At 33.5% G+C, this 21,580-nt stretch overlaps 1 protein-coding gene across 1 annotated transcript in view; it reads left to right on the top strand.

Moving 5' to 3' along the window:
• Positions 1-21,580, top strand: part of CMC1 (C-X9-C motif containing 1) — a 76,877-nt gene that overhangs the window by 20,541 nt on the left and 34,756 nt on the right. Inside the window, exon 2 of the mRNA XM_069473341.1 lies at positions 4,892-4,981. Coding sequence (XP_069329442.1) covers positions 4,892-4,981 — 90 coding nt within the window. The remainder of the gene's footprint in view (positions 1-4,891; positions 4,982-21,580) is intronic.

The raw sequence follows: 21,580 nt of genomic DNA on the forward strand, positions 1-21,580 counted from the left end.
TCATTCAGGTCAATATGTGGTATTCTTTTATTTCTTTTGACACTTCCTCTCTGACCTGTGGATTATTTAAAAATGTGCTATTTAATTTCCAAGTGTTGGGAGATTTTCCTGTTATCTTTCTGTTACTGATTTCTAGGTGATACCATTTTGGTCAGAGAAAATACTTTGATTTCAATTTTTAGTATTTCCTTTGTTTTATATAGTATTTTTGAGTTTATCTCTTAATTTTTTTTAGCAATTGTGATAGAAATTACAATATACATGTATGGTTTATCACAGCCTCCGAGCTTCAATATTTTATCATTCAGGTGAAATGCAGATATCTTACCACCACCAAAATTGCTTTACCCTCTCACCTTTATGATCTAGTTATCTTTAATACTACCCCAAATACAACAAGAATGGCATAATTTTTGCTTCTGTCAAAATAATTTTAAAAACTCAAAAAAAGAATAATTTACTGCATTTACCCTTTCTGTTGTTCCTTCTTCATTCCTATTGTCCTAAATTTCCTTTCAGTATCATTTCCTTTGTCTCTGATTAACTTTTCAAATTGGATCTGTTGAATTATCTTCTGGTTCTCTGATTTTTTTTCCCATGTTTTCTCCGTTTGGTTTTTATATATTGATCATCTATCTGGCAGCCTTGCTAAACTCACTTATTCTGGTGGCTTTTGTAGATTCTATTCATTTTTATGTAGACAGTCGTGTTATCTGTGAATAATAAGAGATTTATTTCTTCCTTTCCAATCTGGATTCTTTTTATTTATTTTTCTTGCCTTATTGCACTGACTAGAACATCTAGTACAATGTTGAATAGAAGTGGCGAGAACAGACTTTATCTTGTTCACTGTCTTAGCAAAAAAATACCGTTGCACCATTAAGTATGATTTTAGCTGTGTTTTTTTTTTTTTTTTTTTCTATAGATGCCACAGATGTTGAAGACATTTCCTTCTATTACTTTACTGAGGGTTTTTATTAGGAATAGATACTGGATTTTTGTTAAATGTATTTTCTGTGTCTAATGTGATAACCGTGTGTTTTTCCTTTTTTAGTTTCTTAATATGGTGAGTTACACTTATTGATTTTTGAATGCTAAGTGAACCTTGCAGTCCTGGAATAAACCCCACTTGGTCATGAGGTATTAATATTATCTTTGTATATATTGTTCATTACTGGATTCAATTAGTTAATCTTTTTTTAAGATTTTTACATATATATTCATGAGGGATATAGGGCTTAGTTTTTCTTGTAATGTCTTTGGTTTTGGTGTGAGGGTAATGCTGGTCTCAAGAGCACTTTTCTGGAAGAGTTTGTGTAGAGTTGATTTTTTTTATTAAATATTTGGTCAGGTCATCAGAGAGGTTATCTGGGCCTGGAATTTTCTTTGTGGGCAGGCTTTTAACTATAAATTCAATTGCTTTAATAGATATGGGGCAATACTGGTTATCTCTGTTTTCCTGAGTGAGTTTTGGTTGTGTTATTTTAGGGAATTTGTTCATTTCATTTTAGTTGTCAGGTTTGTTCATAATATTCCCTTATTATCATTTTAAAATGTTTTATCATTTCTGATGTTTGAAATTTGTGGCCTTTTTGTCTGATCAGTCTGGCTAGTGGTTTACAAATTTTAATGATCTTCTCAAAGAATCAGTTTTTTTCCCTATATTGGTTTGTCTTCTATTTCATTGACTTATGCTTTGATCTTCATTATTTCCTTTCTTTTGCTTGCTTTATATTTTATTTATTATTTTTCTGGTTTCTCAAGGTAAATGGTTAAGCTGATTTAAGACCTTTCTTATTTTTCTACATAGGCTTTTAGTGCTACAGATTTTTCTCTAAGTACTGTTTTAGCTGCATCACACACATTTTGATATGTTGTGTTTTAATTTTTGTTTATATCAAAATATTTTGTTTTCTCTTTTGATATCTTCTTAAATCCATGGATTTAAAAATGTGTTATTTAGCTTACAAATATTTGGAGATTATCCAGAGATCTTTCTGTTATTTTTACATTGGCATCAGGGAACATACTTTATGTGGCTTGAATTCTTTCAAATTTATTGAGATTTGTTTCATAGCCAGGGTATGGTTTATCTTTGTAGATGGTCTGTTATTATTTGGTAGAATATTCTATAAATGTTAGTTAGGTCAAGTTAGTTGATAATGTTCAAGTACATTGCAGTTTTAACAAGTTAATTTAAATGTATGTTTTTATAATATGCTTTATATATTTCACATTTATACATCATGGGTTCAATTTTATTCTATCACAATATAGAATTACTTCTTGTGGCATATTTCATTTTATAAAGAAGTTCACAACATCTTGTGACAGATTTTATTTTATAAAGAAGGTCACAACATTATCTCTTGTCCCTCATGCTCTTCTAGAATGTGGCCTTGCCACAAAGAATAAAGTCTGATTCCCCTCCACTTGAGTATTGGCTATCCTTAGTGACTTGAATCAGTATAATGTAGCAGGAACGGTGTTTCATGGCTGCACATAGAGAGGCCATGGGTAGGTGCTCAGGACTGTAAACCTGAGCCATTCCAGGCCAGGTGTCAAATATGTGGGTGAAGAAAAGTAATTTTGGAAGAAAATCCATTAGCTTCAGCTTTTGCAGCTGTTGAAATCAACACCAGTCATTTGAGTCTTCCCTGATGAGTCCCCTATGAGCCATAGAATCCCTAAGCATAGTAAAATGTTTATTGTTCTGCATGACTTAAATTTGATTAGTGGTTGTTGCATGATTATAGTACAGTCCCCTCTCAGTATACTCAGGGGACTGGTTCTAGGACCAACTACCCCATCCATATACCAAAATCTGTATATACCCAAGTCCTATAGTCTGACCTGGAAAACCTGTGGATATGGGAAGTCAGCAGCTTTGTATGTGCAGGTTTGCATCCCCAAAATACTGTATGTTTAATCGTGTTTGGTTGAACAAAATCAGTGTATAAGTGGACCTACACTTGTTGTTCAAGAGTCAACTGTAGTGAAGAGATTTCTTCTTTTTTTGTAGGGTTTGAAGGTGGTAAACATTTTAGTTTTCTACATATCTGAAAATTTCCTTAACGTTGCTCTTAATTGATGGTTTAATTGACTTTAGAATTCTTGGATATAAAGTAATTCTCAGAACTTTGAAGTTATTTCTCCATTGTCCTGTTGCATCATGTTTTGCCAGTGAAACATAATCTATTTGATTCTCATTCCTTTATGTGGGCAATGATTTTCCCTTTTGAAGCTTTTAGGATTTTGGGGGTTTCAGACATTTTATCAAAGTGCATTTAGGTAATCGCTGGGCCATTTTGTCTGAGGACTCATATCTTTTTATTTGTCTCAGTAAACTTATTATAGTAGTCTAAAATCTTTAACCCTTTACGCTTTTAACCCTCTTTGGAGTTGTTTACTTTTTGATTAATTTCCATTGGTTTCTCCCTTTCACTGTGTTGTCCTTCATCAAATTGGTGTGCTTCTTGGCTGTTTTGTTGATGATTTTGTTTGCTTTTTGAGATGCCCTGTTAGCTTCCCTGCAAACATAGGTCAGTTCATTGCTGCCTGCATCCTGAGATCATCGAGGACAGCATAGTACCAGAAACAGTTTAGGTGTTCGTGGTTTTCCTAGGTGCCACTAGATTCTGGGAAACTTCCTGGTCTTTTGGGAGTAAAATACCTATAATTACTTTTTTCACCCATGGCCTGAAGGCAAAAGAGAAGCCAGACATTTGTGTTGTACAGAGGTACTTCAAACCAATAACTCTTTAGTTTCCTTAAGGGAAGTTTATTGCTACTTCAGAGCAGGAGCAACACCCACTTTTGGCATCAGTTTTTTCCTGGGTACTCTGTAGGAATACGATTACCTCCCTTAACCTGATCTCTTCTGCCTTTTGTTTTTCAGTAATGAGATTACTCGTCATTTTTGGTTCACTGAAGACACTTACCTCTTGTTTGTTTTTCAGGACTCTCTTAGAAATTAAGGAGCAGGTGGGACTGTGGATGAGGTGCTCAATCTGTCATTTTAGTCCAGTTGTGGAGGCTGTGTTTAAAATGCAGAGAAATCTTATGTGCTTTGTATATGGACCCATAGTTCCACTTTTTCTTCTGCCACTTCTTTCTTAGGTCTACTTTCATTACCACGTAGAAAAACTACTCATGTGTTTCTTTTTCTTTTTTTTTTTTTTTGAGACAGAGTCTCGCTCTGTTGCCTGGGCTAAAGTGAGTGCCGTGGTGTCAGCCTAGCTCACAGCAACCTCAAACTCCTGGGCTTAAGCGGTCCTACTGCCTCAGCCTCCCGAGTAGCTGGGACTACAGGCATGTGCCACCATGCCCGGCTAATTTTTTCTATATATATTTTTAGTTGGCCAGATAATTTCTTTCTATTTTTAGTAGAGACGGGATCTTGCTCTTGCTCAGGCTGGTCTGGAATTCCTGAGCTCCAGGGATCCGCCCGCCTCGGCCTCCCAGAGTGCTAGGATTACAGGCGTGAGCCACCGCGCCCGGCCTCATGTGTTTCTTAATCTTATATTTCTTCATCTATCCTTGGATGTTAGTATCAATGAAAAAAATCTCTTTTTGTGGATTATACTAATAAGAAGATGATGACTTAGATTCTAATTTTGACAAGACTGTGTGGAATATGTTATCAAGTAAAAATGCTGTAGTTTGCATAAATTTTTGGAAAGATGTTGCCTCTGTCCCTTGCATTTTTTTTTGTATATCAAAAAATATTTAGGATGATTCTCAATGACTAAAATAATCACAGTTCAGCCTGTAAAAGAGTCAGTTTTTAATATATTAACATAGGCTTTTAAGTAAATGAGAGTGTTTCTTTTTCCCCTAATCTGTTGATTTACTTGAGACTTTATTAAAGAAAGATCTTTTTTTCTTCCAGAGCAGCATCTTAGACATGTCGAAAAAGATGTTTTGATCCCTAAAATAATGAGAGAAAAGGCCAGAGAGAGGTGTTCTGAACAAGTTCAAGGTAAGATTCAAATATTCATATAAAGATCAAATTTATTTTTAATAATATGATCTGAATTTAATCCTTAGCCTCAGAGTCAAGTAGTCAGTGAATTAATATGTATGAATTGCTTCTCACCCTTTCACTGAATACCAGTATTTCAGCTTTCAGAACTTCCAACGGTGTTCATTTACAATTTAAAAATATTCCCCCAAATTACTAGTGAAACATTTTTTCCCCAGAAGTACAGTTATATATTTAGAAAAATTTGTTATGAGTATTTTGGAGAACTGAGTTATTCTGGCAATTTTGATAGGGAAAGAAGAAAGATCAAATCTAACATGTACCTGTTTTTCATCTATCAACATATTCATATATATATGTGTGTGTATGTGTATATATATTCTGAGATGATTTTCTTTGGTGTCATTGTCTATTACAGAATTGTTAATGGAATCCCAAAAGGACCTACAATGAGTTTGAGTTTTTTGTTTTATGTTTCTAAGTGGAAGATATTTATGTAAATGCATGCACTAGGCACCCACACATGTATGTTTTTCTTTGGAGAATGTTTTTTAATATGAAATATTTCTATATTCTATAAATCTAGAGACATATTGTTGATTAATATGTAACACTCTAGTGAAAAATGTAAACAAAGCAGTGGAAGGTAAAAAATGAGGCAATAATACATTTGTAAGTGATGAGTAACTAGAAAAACAAATGGCAATATTACTGTAGAAATATCTTTAAAAAATAAACTACCTCTTGGAGTGGCCATAAAAAAGAAGTAGTAAAATTTTACTGACATAGACTATTTTTCTGGCTCCCCTTCTTCACTTTTCCCTGTGGGGAGGGACCACAATAATTTTTAGAGAGGATGATGGGCTGTACTTCCACTGCAAGTTTCTATACAGGGGAGCAGGGCTGTGTCTACTCCAAAACTGCGTCGTTTCTGTCCCCATCCCTGCCCTCAGCCCTTAGAAAGGACTTCTGCAGTTGATGGATAGAGACACTAAGAGTAGTTCCTTAGATTCAACAATTGTGATGGTCATTTCTGTTTCCTAAGTTAAATGACTTATGACCTATTCCATTTTTAAATCCATCCATAAGTTAGTAATTTAAAATAGGTAATCATTCTATAGTTTTGCTTTCACTGTGAATTAGTTGTTTAATCAGAGCACCTTCCTTCAGCACCTACCCCCAAGTGTCAGGAAAAACTAACCTATTGGCACCTGCAAACAGGGTTCAGTGCACATCTGGCATTGACAGGTGTCATGCTGATGGTCACAAGAGGTATGTTCTCCACTTGCATCATAGAACTTTAAAAAATATATATCCTGATTCAGGTGAGGGAGGATAAAACTTAAAAATGGATAATAAAATTATAGGGTTAACTTTTCACTACTAGGAAAATTTATTTATTGCTGATATCAGTCTAAAGTTATACAAATAAGCTGTATTTATGCTGTTTTGTAACACGTACTGATACCTAGAATGAAAGCAAGCCAGCTAACTCAATTATAGATTTAATTTTTACGACGCGATTCAGATGAAAATGCAGAATGATTGCATGGCTTTGATTTTCAGAAATGCCTTTGTTTACTCTTAGTCAGTGAAACTTTGTTTTTAGTTTTCAAAATGAAAGAATAGAGTATAACTTTAAAATATTTGTGTTGCCCAACTACTACTTTGTAATGGTACAGAAGAGAAAGTGTTTAATTTTTACTTCTTTATCAAAAGTTGTTGTTTAGGATGTTGATGGTTAAGTTTTGTTTATTTAATATCTTTACAGTCTTCTGAAGACTTGAAAGCATCTTAAAATCTGAGATTCATTTGGATTATTTCAGTGCATTTGCTCTTATTAGAATGTAGGTTATAATTGATTTTTGAACATTTAAATTTCTTATAGGTAATCATAGATTGATTTTTTTTAGACTATATGGTCCAAAATAGTGTTTTAGAGTCTAAAATTGATTATTTTATAAGATCAATCTTTAGTATTTTCCCTGTTTAACCATGTAAATTAGGAAAGAATGGACATTAGTATTGCTCAAGCAGCAGAAGAAAGCTGCATTTACACTGAACAATAAGACATCATTTAGAATCAGGACACTTGCACTGTAGTTTATTTACTGTTTATAGCCTTTGCTTTATTAATTATAGGATTTTATATAAAAGCATTGTGCATACTAATTGTTTGATTCTTGGATAAAGATATAGGAATTTTAATAAGTGATCTGACTTTCTGCTAAATGCCTGAAACGTGATTATGTAGGAAAGCTTTTCTGTTTGATTTTTTTTTTTTTTATGTCATTTCAACCCAGCTGATCATAAGAATTGGGTCAGACTGCCAGCAACTTAGGTTTGTGAAGGGAATGGAACAGCTTTTCCAGGGACAAAGAGAAATGAAATCACTTTCAATGAAGGAAAGATGCCTCATTATAGTCACCAACAGCAGTTATTGACAGCTACACTTCCTATTAACAAGGAGCATTTAACTAAGAGTTTGGCTGTTGGATCTTTGGACTTGATCTAATTTGCTAGCATTAATTAGTTTCTTTTGAGCACAGACACTTGGTGCTCACAGCTATAGATTTGTAGGGCTAATTAGGATAGAAAATTGAACAGAATTGGGTAAGGCATTAACCTTCAACCATTACCAGCTGGGACACTGATAAAGACCACAGAGTCCAAATGCTCCCTATTGATGTGAGGAGTACCCTAATGAATATCAATTTCAGCCAGGTTGCTATATTCTTACTAGTTCTGTCTTCATTATAATTTTTTAACCAGCTTACATGATACCTTCATTATATACTATTGGTTTTTACCATACATTGATTTAGTCTAAGTTGCATATTTCACCTGATGTTTAAATACAATTAAAATGTCTTAAGCAGCAGATAACGTTTAGAATATTTCATCATTATGTACTCTAGTACTTCTAAAATTGACTTTAGTCAATAATTACATGATTCTGATTCTACAGTGAATTTGTATAAGTTCCAGTAACTGCACCATTTCAATATAATGAAAACTGTAACCTAATACAAAAAAATCTTAGCTTTTGGGTGACAATTAACCAGTGTTTATATTATTAAAATGGTGTCAACTTTAGAATCTTTGTATGAAATATGTTTTTAAGAATGTAAAGTAAGAAACATAAAAGTATATGTTTCTTTTTTGAAGAGAAAAAATAATGATCACCTCTTCTTTTGGAACTTTGATTTGATTAGTAAAGGTGACTTGACTTAGAGATTTGATACTTACAGAATTGATAATACTGATCTTACTATTGTGGAAATTTTGACAAGATTATAAGCTCTGTTAGTATCAAAAGATAAATTACTGATTTAAATATAAATTTCATCTTTATAGTATTCTTCCTTTGCCAGTGACATTATGGGCAGTGAATAGAGCCACTAAAATAAATGACTAAAGTATACTGGTAATTGTATGGTTCTTAGATAAATATATAGGAATTTTAATAAGTGATCTGACTTCCTGCTAAATGCCAAAACATGATTATATAGGAAAGCTTTTCCATTTGATTTTCTTTGTCAACATTAAAACAGTGAACACTGAGCACATGGGGAATGGAACAGAAGGAAAACTTTACAATGGCTAAATCTCTTTCTTTCTTCCTCCTACTTTCCTTACCTCCAAAAACCCAAAACAAATCCCCTTCTAGCAACTGTAATGATGGAATCATTGCTCTTTCTTGGATCTGGGAGTTACCAACTTGTATCTTAGGGAGATGGTTGGACAAACTCTGTAGGATACTTTCAGCTGTGGGCCTTTTTCCAGCTGTTTGAATTCACTAATTTAATGATTTATATTTTTTATGTTAGTAATGTTTTTAAAAAATATTGTTTGTCTCATATTGATAGAGTAAGCATTCTAGTATTGTACATTTTTCTTCTGGAAATAGAACTTCTGTAAGATGAAGAGTCACTGAATTGCTATGTTTTGTAAAAATTTCTTGTTATATTTCTTTGCTTTTTTGAAGTGCATAGTTGACATTTGATATAAAGTCTCTGTTAGATAATGATGTTTGTTTTAAAAATAATAAGAACTTTTTTTTCTTTTTGCTATGAAAGATCAAGACCAAAAAATTCTTTGTCACCAGGGATGGCTTGGAACTTTCTTTAACCTAGCTATATTCTCCTTCTCACTGACTCTTTTCATCCCTTGGGCCTTATTTTGCCTTATTTTAATGTTTCTTTGCCTATCTGTGTTGCAGTCTTTTTGATCTTTTGTCCAGTAAGTGGGGTATAGTTCTGAAGAAATTATATAAAGTACAAGGAAGCATGGATTGTTTGTTTCTTGGAAACATCACAGAGCTATAGTTAAATAATACAGAAGCTTGATAAAATGCCTGCCCTCTTCTATCAGTCACACACAACTAAAGTATGTTAGATTTGGCTAAATTTCAAAGATATGTGAATAGATAAAAAAGAGAAATTAAAAATGCTTAGGATAGTCTTTAGGAAGTTTGCATGCAGAGAATTATCAAAACAGCTTTGAAACAAGGTAGAGGACTATATAGACTTTTGAACCTGCGAAGAACTTTTCATTTGTTGTTTGAACTGTACCATTATTTTCATGTATATTTTTGTCATTTAACCAGTTCATCAATATTAACTAGCACAGAACTGGAGATGCAACACATCTTTACCCTGGGTTTGGGTATATTAAGAGGATAATAATCAGCAAATATGATGAATATATGTTCTGTGTAAGATTATGTTATGTACTCTAAGAAATACAAATAGATGTAAGGCACAGTTTCTGCTCTTTGGACTTACACTGGACAGTGTTATGGGTCCCCAAGGCCACTCCTGGGTTTGGTGATTTGCTAGGAAGACTCACAGGACTCAGCATATAGTTGTATTCATGGATAAGATTTATAACATCAAAAAGATACAAAACAAAATCAACAAAGGGAAAAGGCATGTGAGACAAGTTCAGAGGAAACCAGACACAAGCTTTAAGAGTCCTCTCCTGGTAGTGTCACTCAAATGTGCTTAATTCCTCCAGCACTGAATTGTGACAACACATGTGAAATGTTGTCCACCAAGAGGGTTCATTAAGGACTCAGTCCCCAGTTTTTGTTTGGAGTTGATCATATGGGCACCCTCTGCCTAATATGTACCAAAATTTCAAATTCCCAGAATGAAAGCAGGTGTTCAGGATAAACCATAATGTTTGCACAAACAGTTTGGGCACAGTGAACCACTCTTATCAATTAGGTAATGGTGGGAACACTCCCAAAACCGAAGCTCTCAGATGCTAGCTAAGGGCCAGCCTTGTAAGCAACCCTTTCTAAGGATATTAGTGTCATGTCTAGTATGTTAACTCTTTTCTGTGCATGGACACAATAAAAGTTGATTAGCAGTAAGTGTTTGTGTATGCCTGTCAGGCCTGATGTTATGCCAATGGAATCATGAGTAATAGACTTATATCAATGACAAATACAGCTGAATTATTTTAAAAATAACTGAAGAAAGTATACAGTAGTCCCCTTCCCCCTTATCCATGGTTTCAGTTACCCACGGTTAACTGTGGTCTGAATTTTATCATCTCATATCGTCACAAGAAGGGTGAGTATAGTACAATAAGATATTTTGAGAGAGTGACCATGTTCAACTTTTATTACAGCATATTACTATGATAATATACTGTAATTTTTCTATTTTATTGTTAATCTCTTACTTTACCTAATTTATAAACTGTATAATATGTCTGTGTATAGAGGAGAAAACATTCTGTGGGGTTTGGTGCTATCTGTGGTTTTAGGCATCTGCTGGGGGTCTCAGAATGTATCTTTCATGGATAAGGGGGGTACGACCGTATAATGGTCATTGCTCATTGATCCAGTGTTTCTCAGTGACATTTGTTAACTCATACCCCTATTATAGGAATCAGTGGCTTCTGATCATCTTCTTTCCAAAGACAGGGCAGTTTCACAATAACATTATATATAATTGGACAGAAATACTCTTGAATAAAATGGCTAGTTTTCTTCTCACAGAGAAAGGGACAGTATGTTTTAGTTTCAGATGTAAATGAAATCTTCAAATGCTAAATTTTTAAATGACTAAGTTGGCAGGAAATTTTGTCAGGATAGATGAATATAATATTTTAAACAATTTATGCAACTCATTTTGAAGGTATTTTGTGAAAAGTCTACATTTGAACACAAACACAAAGAATTACATGTCTTGGAACAAAAATATTGTTAAAATGAATAAATATTATAAAATGTCATAGCTTTTCTACCAGTACTTCATTAATAAGTTTTTATTATTCTAGTCTTCCTAGACATTAACTTTCAGTTATTTTGCTATAATAAACTTAAATGCTTTCTTCTTATGAGAAATTAATCTAAAATTAAGTATGGTCTTTTAACAGTACCATGCCCTTATATATAAACTCTGAGTACAAGATCACACTTCTCTTAAGCTACTTGATGATCCTCCAGTTGTAATTGGCATTCTTTCCAGATAATCAGAGCCTGACACTGCTAAACTTGTTGCAGATACCCACAAATAATTAGATTTTGAATCTTTTATGTCTGTTGGAAAAATAATAAAGGAGGCAGTTTGCTGTATGTGATACTCTGAAATGTATTAGACTGGTAGATTTAGAAACAGTTAAAAAAATAATGTGTCCTTTATTGGCTGGATAGGGCTGGAATTTGCTTTGAACTGTAATGTATAAAACAGATAAAAATAGTGTTTTATTATATTATGCTTCATTTTGTTACATTTACCAGAGTCAATAAATGACAACAATGTTGTATTATTTTATGAAGCAGATTTTAAATCAGACATTATAGATTATAGTTGCAGCCTAATATGTATCTCTTTCAAATTTATTTTTATATTTTTCTCTTTTGGGGAGAATAAATCCTACATCACATAAAAGAAGCAGTTCTAAAGGGTAATGATTTTTTAGTATTTACTCAAATTTTCAGAATATTATTAGTTAAACAGATGATAGAGATTTTATTCTGAGGCCCATAAACAAGTTTATCTGGCATCATATTTTAATGCATTGGTAGTCTCTATTGTGTTAGCATTTGGTAATACTATTTGCATATATTTTAGTGTTAGTCAATTATTACATCACTAAAAATATACTTTTTAGAAAGCAAATATAGAATTTTGAGATTCCTTTGAGCACTTGAGAACTTTAGTGTTATATGGAACATAGTCATTTGAAAATACTATTTTATGTATGTCACTCATCATTATATGAACAGTGAATAAAACAGACAAAAATCATTACAATTATGGATCTTACATTTCAGTGGGGAAGGAGGACAAATTATAAACATTATAAATAAACGTAAGTGTCCTGGAGAAAAATAAAATTGAGTAAGGGTAGTGGGGAGTGCTGGTGTTGGAATGGGGCTGGAGTTTTTAACAGGTGGTCAATATAAGTCTCACTGAGAAAGTGACATTTGGACAAAATTGTTAAGGAGGTGAAGGAGTGAAATATGCAGATATCTCTGAGAAGAATGATCTGAGCAGAAGAAAATAGCATGTGCAAAGACTTTGAGACAGTAGTGAAGCTGGCATCTTTGAGGGACACCAAAAAGTTCACTGTGGTTATATTGGAATGAATGAGGAGTAGAGTGAAAAGGGAGGAGTTCAGCAAAGTGATTGGAGATAGAATCATTTAGGGTCTTGTAGGTACAAGGACTTCTAGCTACCTAAGAAGAGAAATGGAAAGACAAAGATGGCTTTGAATGGTAAAGAGAGACAGGGTCTGTTTTATAATCAGAACTCACTGCTGTGCTGAGAATAGATGGAATAGAGGCAAGGGCAGAATTAGGGACACTAGTAATTATGTGACTGATGCGATTGAAATAATCCAGATGACAGATGATGGTGGCTTGAAAAGGTGGTAGAAATGGTGGTTAGAATGATCACATCGGGATCTGTTTGGAAAGTAGAGGCAACAGAGAAAGGGATGACTTACCATTATCTGTCCTGAACAAGCGAAAGGGTGGAATTACAGTTAGCAGAGATGAGGAAGACTGTGTGGAGAAATTTTATTATTTTATTTTATTTTTGATGATGGATGGATTAATAGTTTTGGACATGTTAACTTTGAAGTGTCAATTAGACATCTCAGTTTAAAACTATTTTATTAGATGTAGTAAAAATTAATCACTATTTTAAAGGGAAGCAAAGGAGTAGAATGTACAATTGCGATGGTTCCAATATTTTTCTAGTATTTTTGTGTCAATTATTCAAGTTCTCTCAGTGCACAGTCAGTACACATGTTCAACTTGGACAGTGATAGATTTAAAACTGACTTTTTTATTCCCTTGGGTTTCCTTTTAAGATTCCACATAAACCACTTCCCTTCCAGAATAAACCATAACTACACTGATTTGTTAACTAAACAAACTATCCTTAAGTAGTATTACTATGTACAATATATGGTCCTTGGTACAGTGGGGAATAGAAAGACATGATCTCATTGCTCAATAAAAGAGAGTAAATTACCTATTCAATATCATCTGACTTGCTAATATAACAGTCATTATTAGAATTTAGGTATCTTTATGCCCAGCCTAGTGCTCTTTCCATTATAACATACCATTTGCGTCAAAGACAGCAAAAACACGTCATCTGTGTCAATTTTAATCATTTGGTAATTGCCTAATTTGCTGTGAATGGGATCAATCAGAAAGAATGTCATTAGATCAATTAGCAGTGTCTTTTATGAGGGGTGGATTTGGCAAGTGATAATATGCTTTGCCTGGTATTTGTCATTTATGGCCTATGTATTAGTTTATTTCTGGTTATTACTTTTTAGTTATTGAATTGTGTGTGCTATGTGTTATTTATGCCAGACTTCATCAAGATAGAAAAATTTTCTTCCTATAGCTTAAGCAATTTTTAGTTTTTATTTCATTTTCTGGGAACATATGTAATATTGTTTCAGATGACACTATTTTGGGGGCTGTAGCCCAGCATATACAAACTACAGACCATTTACTTATTAAAACATGCATTGATAGCCACTATATTAGTCCATTTTGTTTTGCTATAAAGGAACTACCTGGCTGGCCAATATATGTAGAAAAGAGATTTATTTGGCTCACAACAGTTCTGCAGACTGTGAAGAAACATGGCACCAGCATCTGCTTCTGGTAAGGGCTTCAGGGAGCTTTCAGTCAAGGCAGAAGGTGAAGGGGGAGCAGGCGTGTCATATGGCAGGAGAAGGAGCAAAAAGTGACAGGAGTTGGTGCCAGGCTTTTTTAAACAGTCAGCAATCCCATGAACTAATAAAATGAGAATTCACTCATTATCATGGAAGAGCACCAAAGCCATTCATAAGTGATCCGCCCCCATGACCCAAATACCTCCCAGTGGGCCCCACATTCAACACTGGGGATCCAATTTCAGCATGAGATTTGGAGGGGCCAAACATTTTAAGCATATCACCCACATAGCATAATAATAGGAATTACATGTTTTTTTTTTTTTTTTTTTTTGAGACAGAGTCTCACTCTGTTGCCCAGGCTAGAGTGAGTGCCGTGGCGTCAGTTTAGCTCACAGCAACCTCAAACTCCCGGGCTCAAGCGATCCTCCTGTCTCAGCCTCCCGAGTAGCTGGGACTACAGGCATGCGCCACCATGCCCGGCTAATTTTTTTTTCTATATATATTTTTAGCTGTCCATATAATTTCTTTCTATTTTTAGTAGAGATGGGGTCTCGCTCTTGCTCAGGCTGGTCTCGAACTCCTGAGCTCAAACGATCCGCCCACCTCGGCCTCTCAGAGTGCTAGGATTACAGGCGTGAGCCACCGCGCCCGGCCAGGAATTACATGTTAAACTTTAAAAAAAATTTTATAGTTTATAATTAATAATATCTTTTTTTTGATGAATGGTTTTTACTGAAATTGAAACTTTTTTTTTTAGTGACAGGGTCTTGCTCTGTCTCCTAGCCTGGAGTGCAGTGACCTAATTGTAGCTCACTGTAGCCTTGGACTCCTAGGCCCAAGTCATCCTCCCATCTCCGCGTCCCAGGTAGCTAGGACTATAGATAGGCACATGCTACCATGCCTGGCTAATTTTTAAATTTTTTTGTAGAGAGGGGGGTCTCACTATGTTGCCCAGGGTGGTCTTGAACTTCTTGGCTCAAGCAGTCCTCCCACCTCAGCCTCCCAAAATCCTGGAATTATAGGCATGAGCCACTGCACCAGGCCTCTTTTATATCTTCTTATAAAAAATATCCTTAAATGAAATATATGATAATTAATAGTTAATTTTTAAATATTTTAAAGCTCATTAATAGCTAATATTTAACTATTTTAAGGGTCATTAACAAATTTTAGTGAACATGCCATATGCTAAGTAAAAAAAGATATAAAATCATATACATGGTATAATCCTATTTATAACAAAATGATACACATTTATATAGGAGAAAGGAAACACATCTAAAATTTAATAATACATTATCTGGAAATATTGGAGAAAAAGGGTGGATTATAGATCATGTGTAATTTTTTCATATTCTCCTTAGTTTTCCAAATGACTTGAAAGTATACCCAATTTTTTAAAAAGAAAACCTATGCGATAATACTTATCGTAGCTTCATTAATAGGCTAAAATTATAAATAGGCTAGGTTTCTGTGGAATCTCTAAAGAAGAAGGGACAGACTAATTGTGGTGTACTCATGCAGTGGATTACTCGTAAAGGGATATGGGAGGAAGAAGGTGGATTATGGGTAATTTTTATTTTCATGGATTGTTTTTTAAAATTTTCTGCAATGAACATATTCAGATGCTCCTTGACTTACAGTGGGGTTATGTTCTGATAAACCCATCATAAGTTGAAAATATTGTAAGTTGGTAATACATTTAATACACCTAATCTGCTGAATGTCATAGCTTAGCCTAGCTTACCTTGAATGTGCTCAGAACATTTACATTAGCCTACAGTTGGGCAAAATCATCTAACACAAAGTGTACTTTATAATAAAGTATTGAATATATCATGCAATTTATTGCATACTGTACTAAAAGTGAAAAACAGAATGGTTGTATAGGCACTTGAAGTTTGGTTTCTATTAAATGTTTATCACTTTGGCACCATCATAAAGTCAAAATATGGTAAATTGAACCATTATATGTTGGGGACCTTCTGTATTTCTTAAAAAAAACTACAAAGAATCAAATGTTATATTAACTTTATAGTAGAAAAACCTATAAACATAGAGGAAGTAGAATTTTCTATGTGTCACATACTATAAACATAATAGAAAGATCACAAACTAAGAAAATGTATTTGTAACATAAAAAAAATATTTGATACCCTTAGTGTGTAAAGACTTGTTTATTATCAAGGAAATGATGAACATCTAATTTAAAAAATGAGCAAAGGACACAAAGTTTCTTTCTGATAAGTTGCATATTATTCAACATGAAAAATGTTTGCCTTTTCAGTGAGTTAATTGCAAATAACACCCTATATTATTATATATTTCCTATAAACTTGATGTCATTTAAAAATATATAATGGAGAAGTTCTCCTTCTGGCATGGCCTAATAGCTCTATCATACAAGTCCTGCAGAAAACAACTATAACCTATGAACAAAATATGAAGAACAACCAACTGAAGGCATTGGATAGTAGACAAAAGTAGATAGAAAGTAGAGGGGAGTCAAACATTGAAGGAAGGAAATAGTACTTGGTGAGTTTCTTTCAGATAGGGTGGCTGAAACTGACAAATCAAAACCAAACCCTTCAGTCTTGCTAGTTTGAAGAATATAATGTAGGCCCTGGAAAGTGTGTTTGTGCATGCACAAAGTAAATTAAATTGCCTGCTTAAATGAAAAAGGGAAAAATATTCTTCAGAGAAAAAACAGGACCAAAACTTTCTGCGTCATATCATGTACAATATTCACAGTACAACACAAAATTATTCAGTTTACACAGAAGCAGAAAAATAACCCGTTCTCAAAAGAAATCAACAGAGACTAACTTCAAGATAACTCAGATGTTGGAATTAGCAAGCAGGAATTTTAAAGCAGATGTTGTAATTACTTAAGAATGTAAAGGAAAATGTACTTGCAATGAATAAAAACAGGAAATTTTAGCAAAATGTGAAGCAATAAAAAAGACCCAAATGGAAATTCTAGAATTGAAAAATACAACACCTGACTTAAAACTTAAAGAATGGAAATGACAGGAATCATGAACCTAAAGTTAGATCAATAGAAATAATCTAATCTGAAGAACAGAGTAGAAGAACAGTTTTAAAAAATGAGCAGCACCTCAGGGACTTGTAGGACAATAACATAAGGACAACCTTCATGTAATTTGAATGGCATGCCTGCAATGGTTACAATTAAGAACACTGACAACATTCATGAAACACACAATCTGCCCAGTGACCTAGCATCTCTACCCAGGAGAAATGAAACTTTTGTACACAAGAAAAGGCCAGTACAACAATACTTATAGTAGCTTATTCATTAATAGCCAAAAATTTTAAATAGCCCAGGTTTCTCTCAAAAGAAGGGATAGACTAATTACACTCACACAATTTATTACTCTTCAGCAGTAAAATGGAACAAACGACTGTTCATCTCCTCAACAGTAGAGATGAATTTCAAAACTATTATGCTGAATGAAATATAAATATAAGAGAAATATAAAAGAGTATATGCTCTTTTAAAATATTATGTTCTACAACAGGCAACATTTTATACAGTATTCTAGAATAGGCCAAACTAATCCAAACAATGGTTATATTGTTGGAGTGGGAGTGGAACAAATATTGATTGGAAAAAGACATTAAAGGAACTTTCTGGAGTGATTTTAATATTTTGTATTTTTTTTTTTGGTATTGCACAGGGATATACTTTACTTCACTGAGTGGTATATATTACTTAATATTAATGGCATTTTACATCAATGTTATCTAATTAGAAAAATATAGGCAAATATTAAACTCCAGTCATGCATAATGAAGTATTTATGGGTAAGAAAACATATGTATAGTACTGACAATATTTTGAGAAAGCATTTGTTTACATTGCTGGCTAGTAATATAGATCAGTACAGTATCATGAAAGGATTTTGTATTTTAAAAATTAACAGAAGTTAATAAATGTGGCTATTCCTTGACCTAGGAATTCTACCGTAGGATTTTATCTTGAGGAAATGATCAGAGATGTGCAATAAAATATGCATAAGAATGTTCAACATAGTATCATCTATAATATAGAATATTGCCAAAAACTTAGATGTCAGCAGAGTCTGATTGCTTATATAAATTATGGTATACCCGTGGGATATTATAAGGTGTATATAGTTGCAGTCTTAGTAAGTATATAGATTGATAATGAGAAGCTTATCACAATGTATTGTTTTCATTCAGGAGTTGGCAAACTACAGCCTAATGGTCAAATCTGGTCCACCACTTATCTCTGTAAACCAAGTTTCACTGGAACACAGCCACGCTCATTTACTTATGTATTGCCTATGGCTGCTTTCACACTATGGTGGTAGAGTTGAGTTGTTGCAACAGAGACCATATGGGCCACAAAGCCTAAAATATTTACTGTATGGCTCTTTACTGAAAACATTTTCTGACCTCTGTCTTAATTAAATTAAATTTTAAAAATACAGGAAGGGCTTACCAAAATTAACTAATTCCATGAGCTTATGTACATTTACCATGTATTCAGCACTGCACCTAAGCTGTCTACATAAACGTGACTAAAACAGATTCAGTCCTTATTCATATTAAAAGTTTTAAGTATGGGAAGGGAGGTAGTTATCAAATAAATATCTAAATTAAAATTATGATTAATATTATGAAGAAAGAATGCTATGAGGATATGTTAACAGGAGTTACTTCTATGTGTTGATAATAATGGTGACTTAAAAATTGATTCTTTTATAAGTTTTGTAAGTTTTTCTTTTACATTTGTCAGTTATTCATTGGAAAGATAATGAAGATTGAGTAGATAACTAGACATTTGCTTCAGAGATTTTTAAAACTTTTTTCCTAATATTGCTCTTAATTCACAGGATTAAGTTTGACTTAGAGAATTAAGTTTAATTTCTGTTATTAATAAATATTACTGAATGCCTATCACATATTCAATATTGTGAGAAGTGTTATAGAGTAGAAGTCTGAGACTTGCTTTTAAGTATCTTATTGTCTGATTGATGAGAGAGAAAGTAGGCATATAAAATAAAATTATAGCATATAAAATAATTTATAATAAAATACTTATATGTGTTTATTTAGGTAAAATAAAAGCCAGTGAATTCTGTTTTGGACAGGTGAAACTAAATGCAGTATGTGAGGGAGGTATCAACTGGACCTCAATGTCTGGCTAATGATTAAGTATAGGGAAGCTGGAGAAAACATTTCAGACCCTAAACTCAGATTGAAGACACAGAGGTAGGAATGGGCATAGTTTGTCTATGTAGCAGCAAGGTGGTTGACCTTAGGAGACTGGTGGTGTGTTCTGTGGGTTAATGATAAATAAAGACTGGGAGTCAAGGCTGATTTTGGAGTGTCTTAAAAACCTGAAATAGAGTTTAGATTTTGATTTCTAGTAAAAAATCAGAAGCATCTGGAATCTGTTGTTTCTACCTCCCTCCCTTCCTTTTTTAACTCCTTCTCTGCTATCTTTTTCTCTCGCTTCCCAGGAAAAGACTTTATATAAATAGAATTGAAAGAAGATCAGTTTTGCAACCAAATATAAGACAATTGGACATCCTTGCTTTTCTAAGTTTTGGCTTTCTTTATTCTTTTATTAATAAAACTAGAAGCTGTTGTTCATTAACAGTAACAATGATGTGTGTTTGCCAGAGCTAAAGGGATACCCCTTGTCTCAGATTGCTGTAACATAACCCTTGACATTTATTAAAAGTGTCAGGCATGCTATATGAGGATGACCATTAATTGCAATGTAGCCCTTCTACAGACTTAACTGTGACATATCTTTTTTTGTTGTTCTTACATGTGTCATTAGGCATGTATTATTCCTTACCTTCTCTAGAGAAATGGATTGCTCAGATTTGTCAGATTTTAAAATGTAACATTTTGTCTTATTTGAAGTCTCCAAAACAAAAGAAAAGCCTTCTTTGGTCTAAGAATGGCTGAATAGCTACTTTGGTCTAAGAATGGCTGAATAGCTAATCAGCAGTTTATTCTCTTAATTTAATGGTGATTATCTTTTGCTTACATAATGTGAAAGTTCACATTGTCAGGCTGCTTTTCTTCCTAATCAATGCCAGTAGTTTGACTCTGCATTCTAATGTAATACCGTGTCTTTACCTTTATAATGCATGAATGAATAATCTGTTTGCATTGAACTTTTTAATCCTTTTGATTCTTCATCATAACTGCAAAACTTTGGTTTTAATGACAACCAAACTCAAAAACCGAACAAATTTAACTCTGAGTTCACATTATTAGATGTCTTCCTTTTTTAGCTATCTCTACTAGCAAAGCTTAAGAAAACCCGATTTGACTTGACTAAAGGAGACTTATTAGAACATACCCTTCTATAAGATTTCCAACTCATCACATGCAAATTCAGCTTCTTGAGTTTCTGAACTTTGCCATGTGATTACTGCAAAATATTTCCATAGTTCAACATTGTACTCACATCTCCCTAGTCAGCAACATTGCCAGAGAACCAAGTCTTGCATAGAATTAAAGGGATGGGCAGAATCTTTAAACATCGTATTTTCCAGTGTATTTCATATAAAAGATTAGGTAAAATTGACTAGTCTTAGGTCAAACCATGGGCTAATACTGAGCACATGATTAGAACCCAGTTCTCTGCAATAACAGATTGTCTTGCTCTTTTAGTTGTCTTTCTAAGCCTACTGAGTCCTGAGCTCTTTAGGTCATGATTTCATTTCCATTCTGGCTGACTTTTATAGGGAGAAAAATGATAACACTTCACAGTGGTGGGAGACCATACCTTTATTGAATCAGTAGGAACAGTTGTATTCTAACTCTCAGATTAATGTGGTTACAGTTCTTGCTTATTTCTCGTCACTCACCTACACAAACTAAACTAGACCATCCTAGAAGAGGAGTCAAGGCTATATTTGGAAATTTAAAACCTGCTTTAAAAGGAGCTAGACATTCACTGAATCCCAGGTTGTGTCAGTAAAGGGTACAAACTTAAATTTAGGATATCTTGCATCTTATTATTTACTTAGCATATCTCCCACAGATGTATTTTATGCCTACCTAATAAAATTTAAACTTTTGAAAATTAGAATATCTGATTTGACTAACCATATTTTTTGATGTACAGTGTGAAAAATATTAAACGTTCCTTTTCCTCTTATTTTGACTTCAGAAGACCATATATGGTGACTTATATATAGTTGAGCTTATTAAAGAGCTCTTTAAAAGGAGCTCTTTAATTGCCTTCCTACCCTGTGATTTTCAGAGTGGACCTATTTACTCAGTACCTCAGTGATTAGGGCTTCATGCAATTTCTTTTGTGTTATGTTTTTCTTTAATCTCTTCTATGGTCAGATCTGTTCAGATGATGAGATTCAAATTGTCACATTCTTATGGTAGCACCTTTACTCTGCTATT

The sequence above is a fragment of the Eulemur rufifrons genome, chromosome 7 (genome assembly GCF_041146395.1).
Source record: "Eulemur rufifrons isolate Redbay chromosome 7, OSU_ERuf_1, whole genome shotgun sequence".
In the NCBI taxonomy this organism is placed as follows: Eukaryota; Metazoa; Chordata; class Mammalia; order Primates; family Lemuridae; genus Eulemur; species Eulemur rufifrons.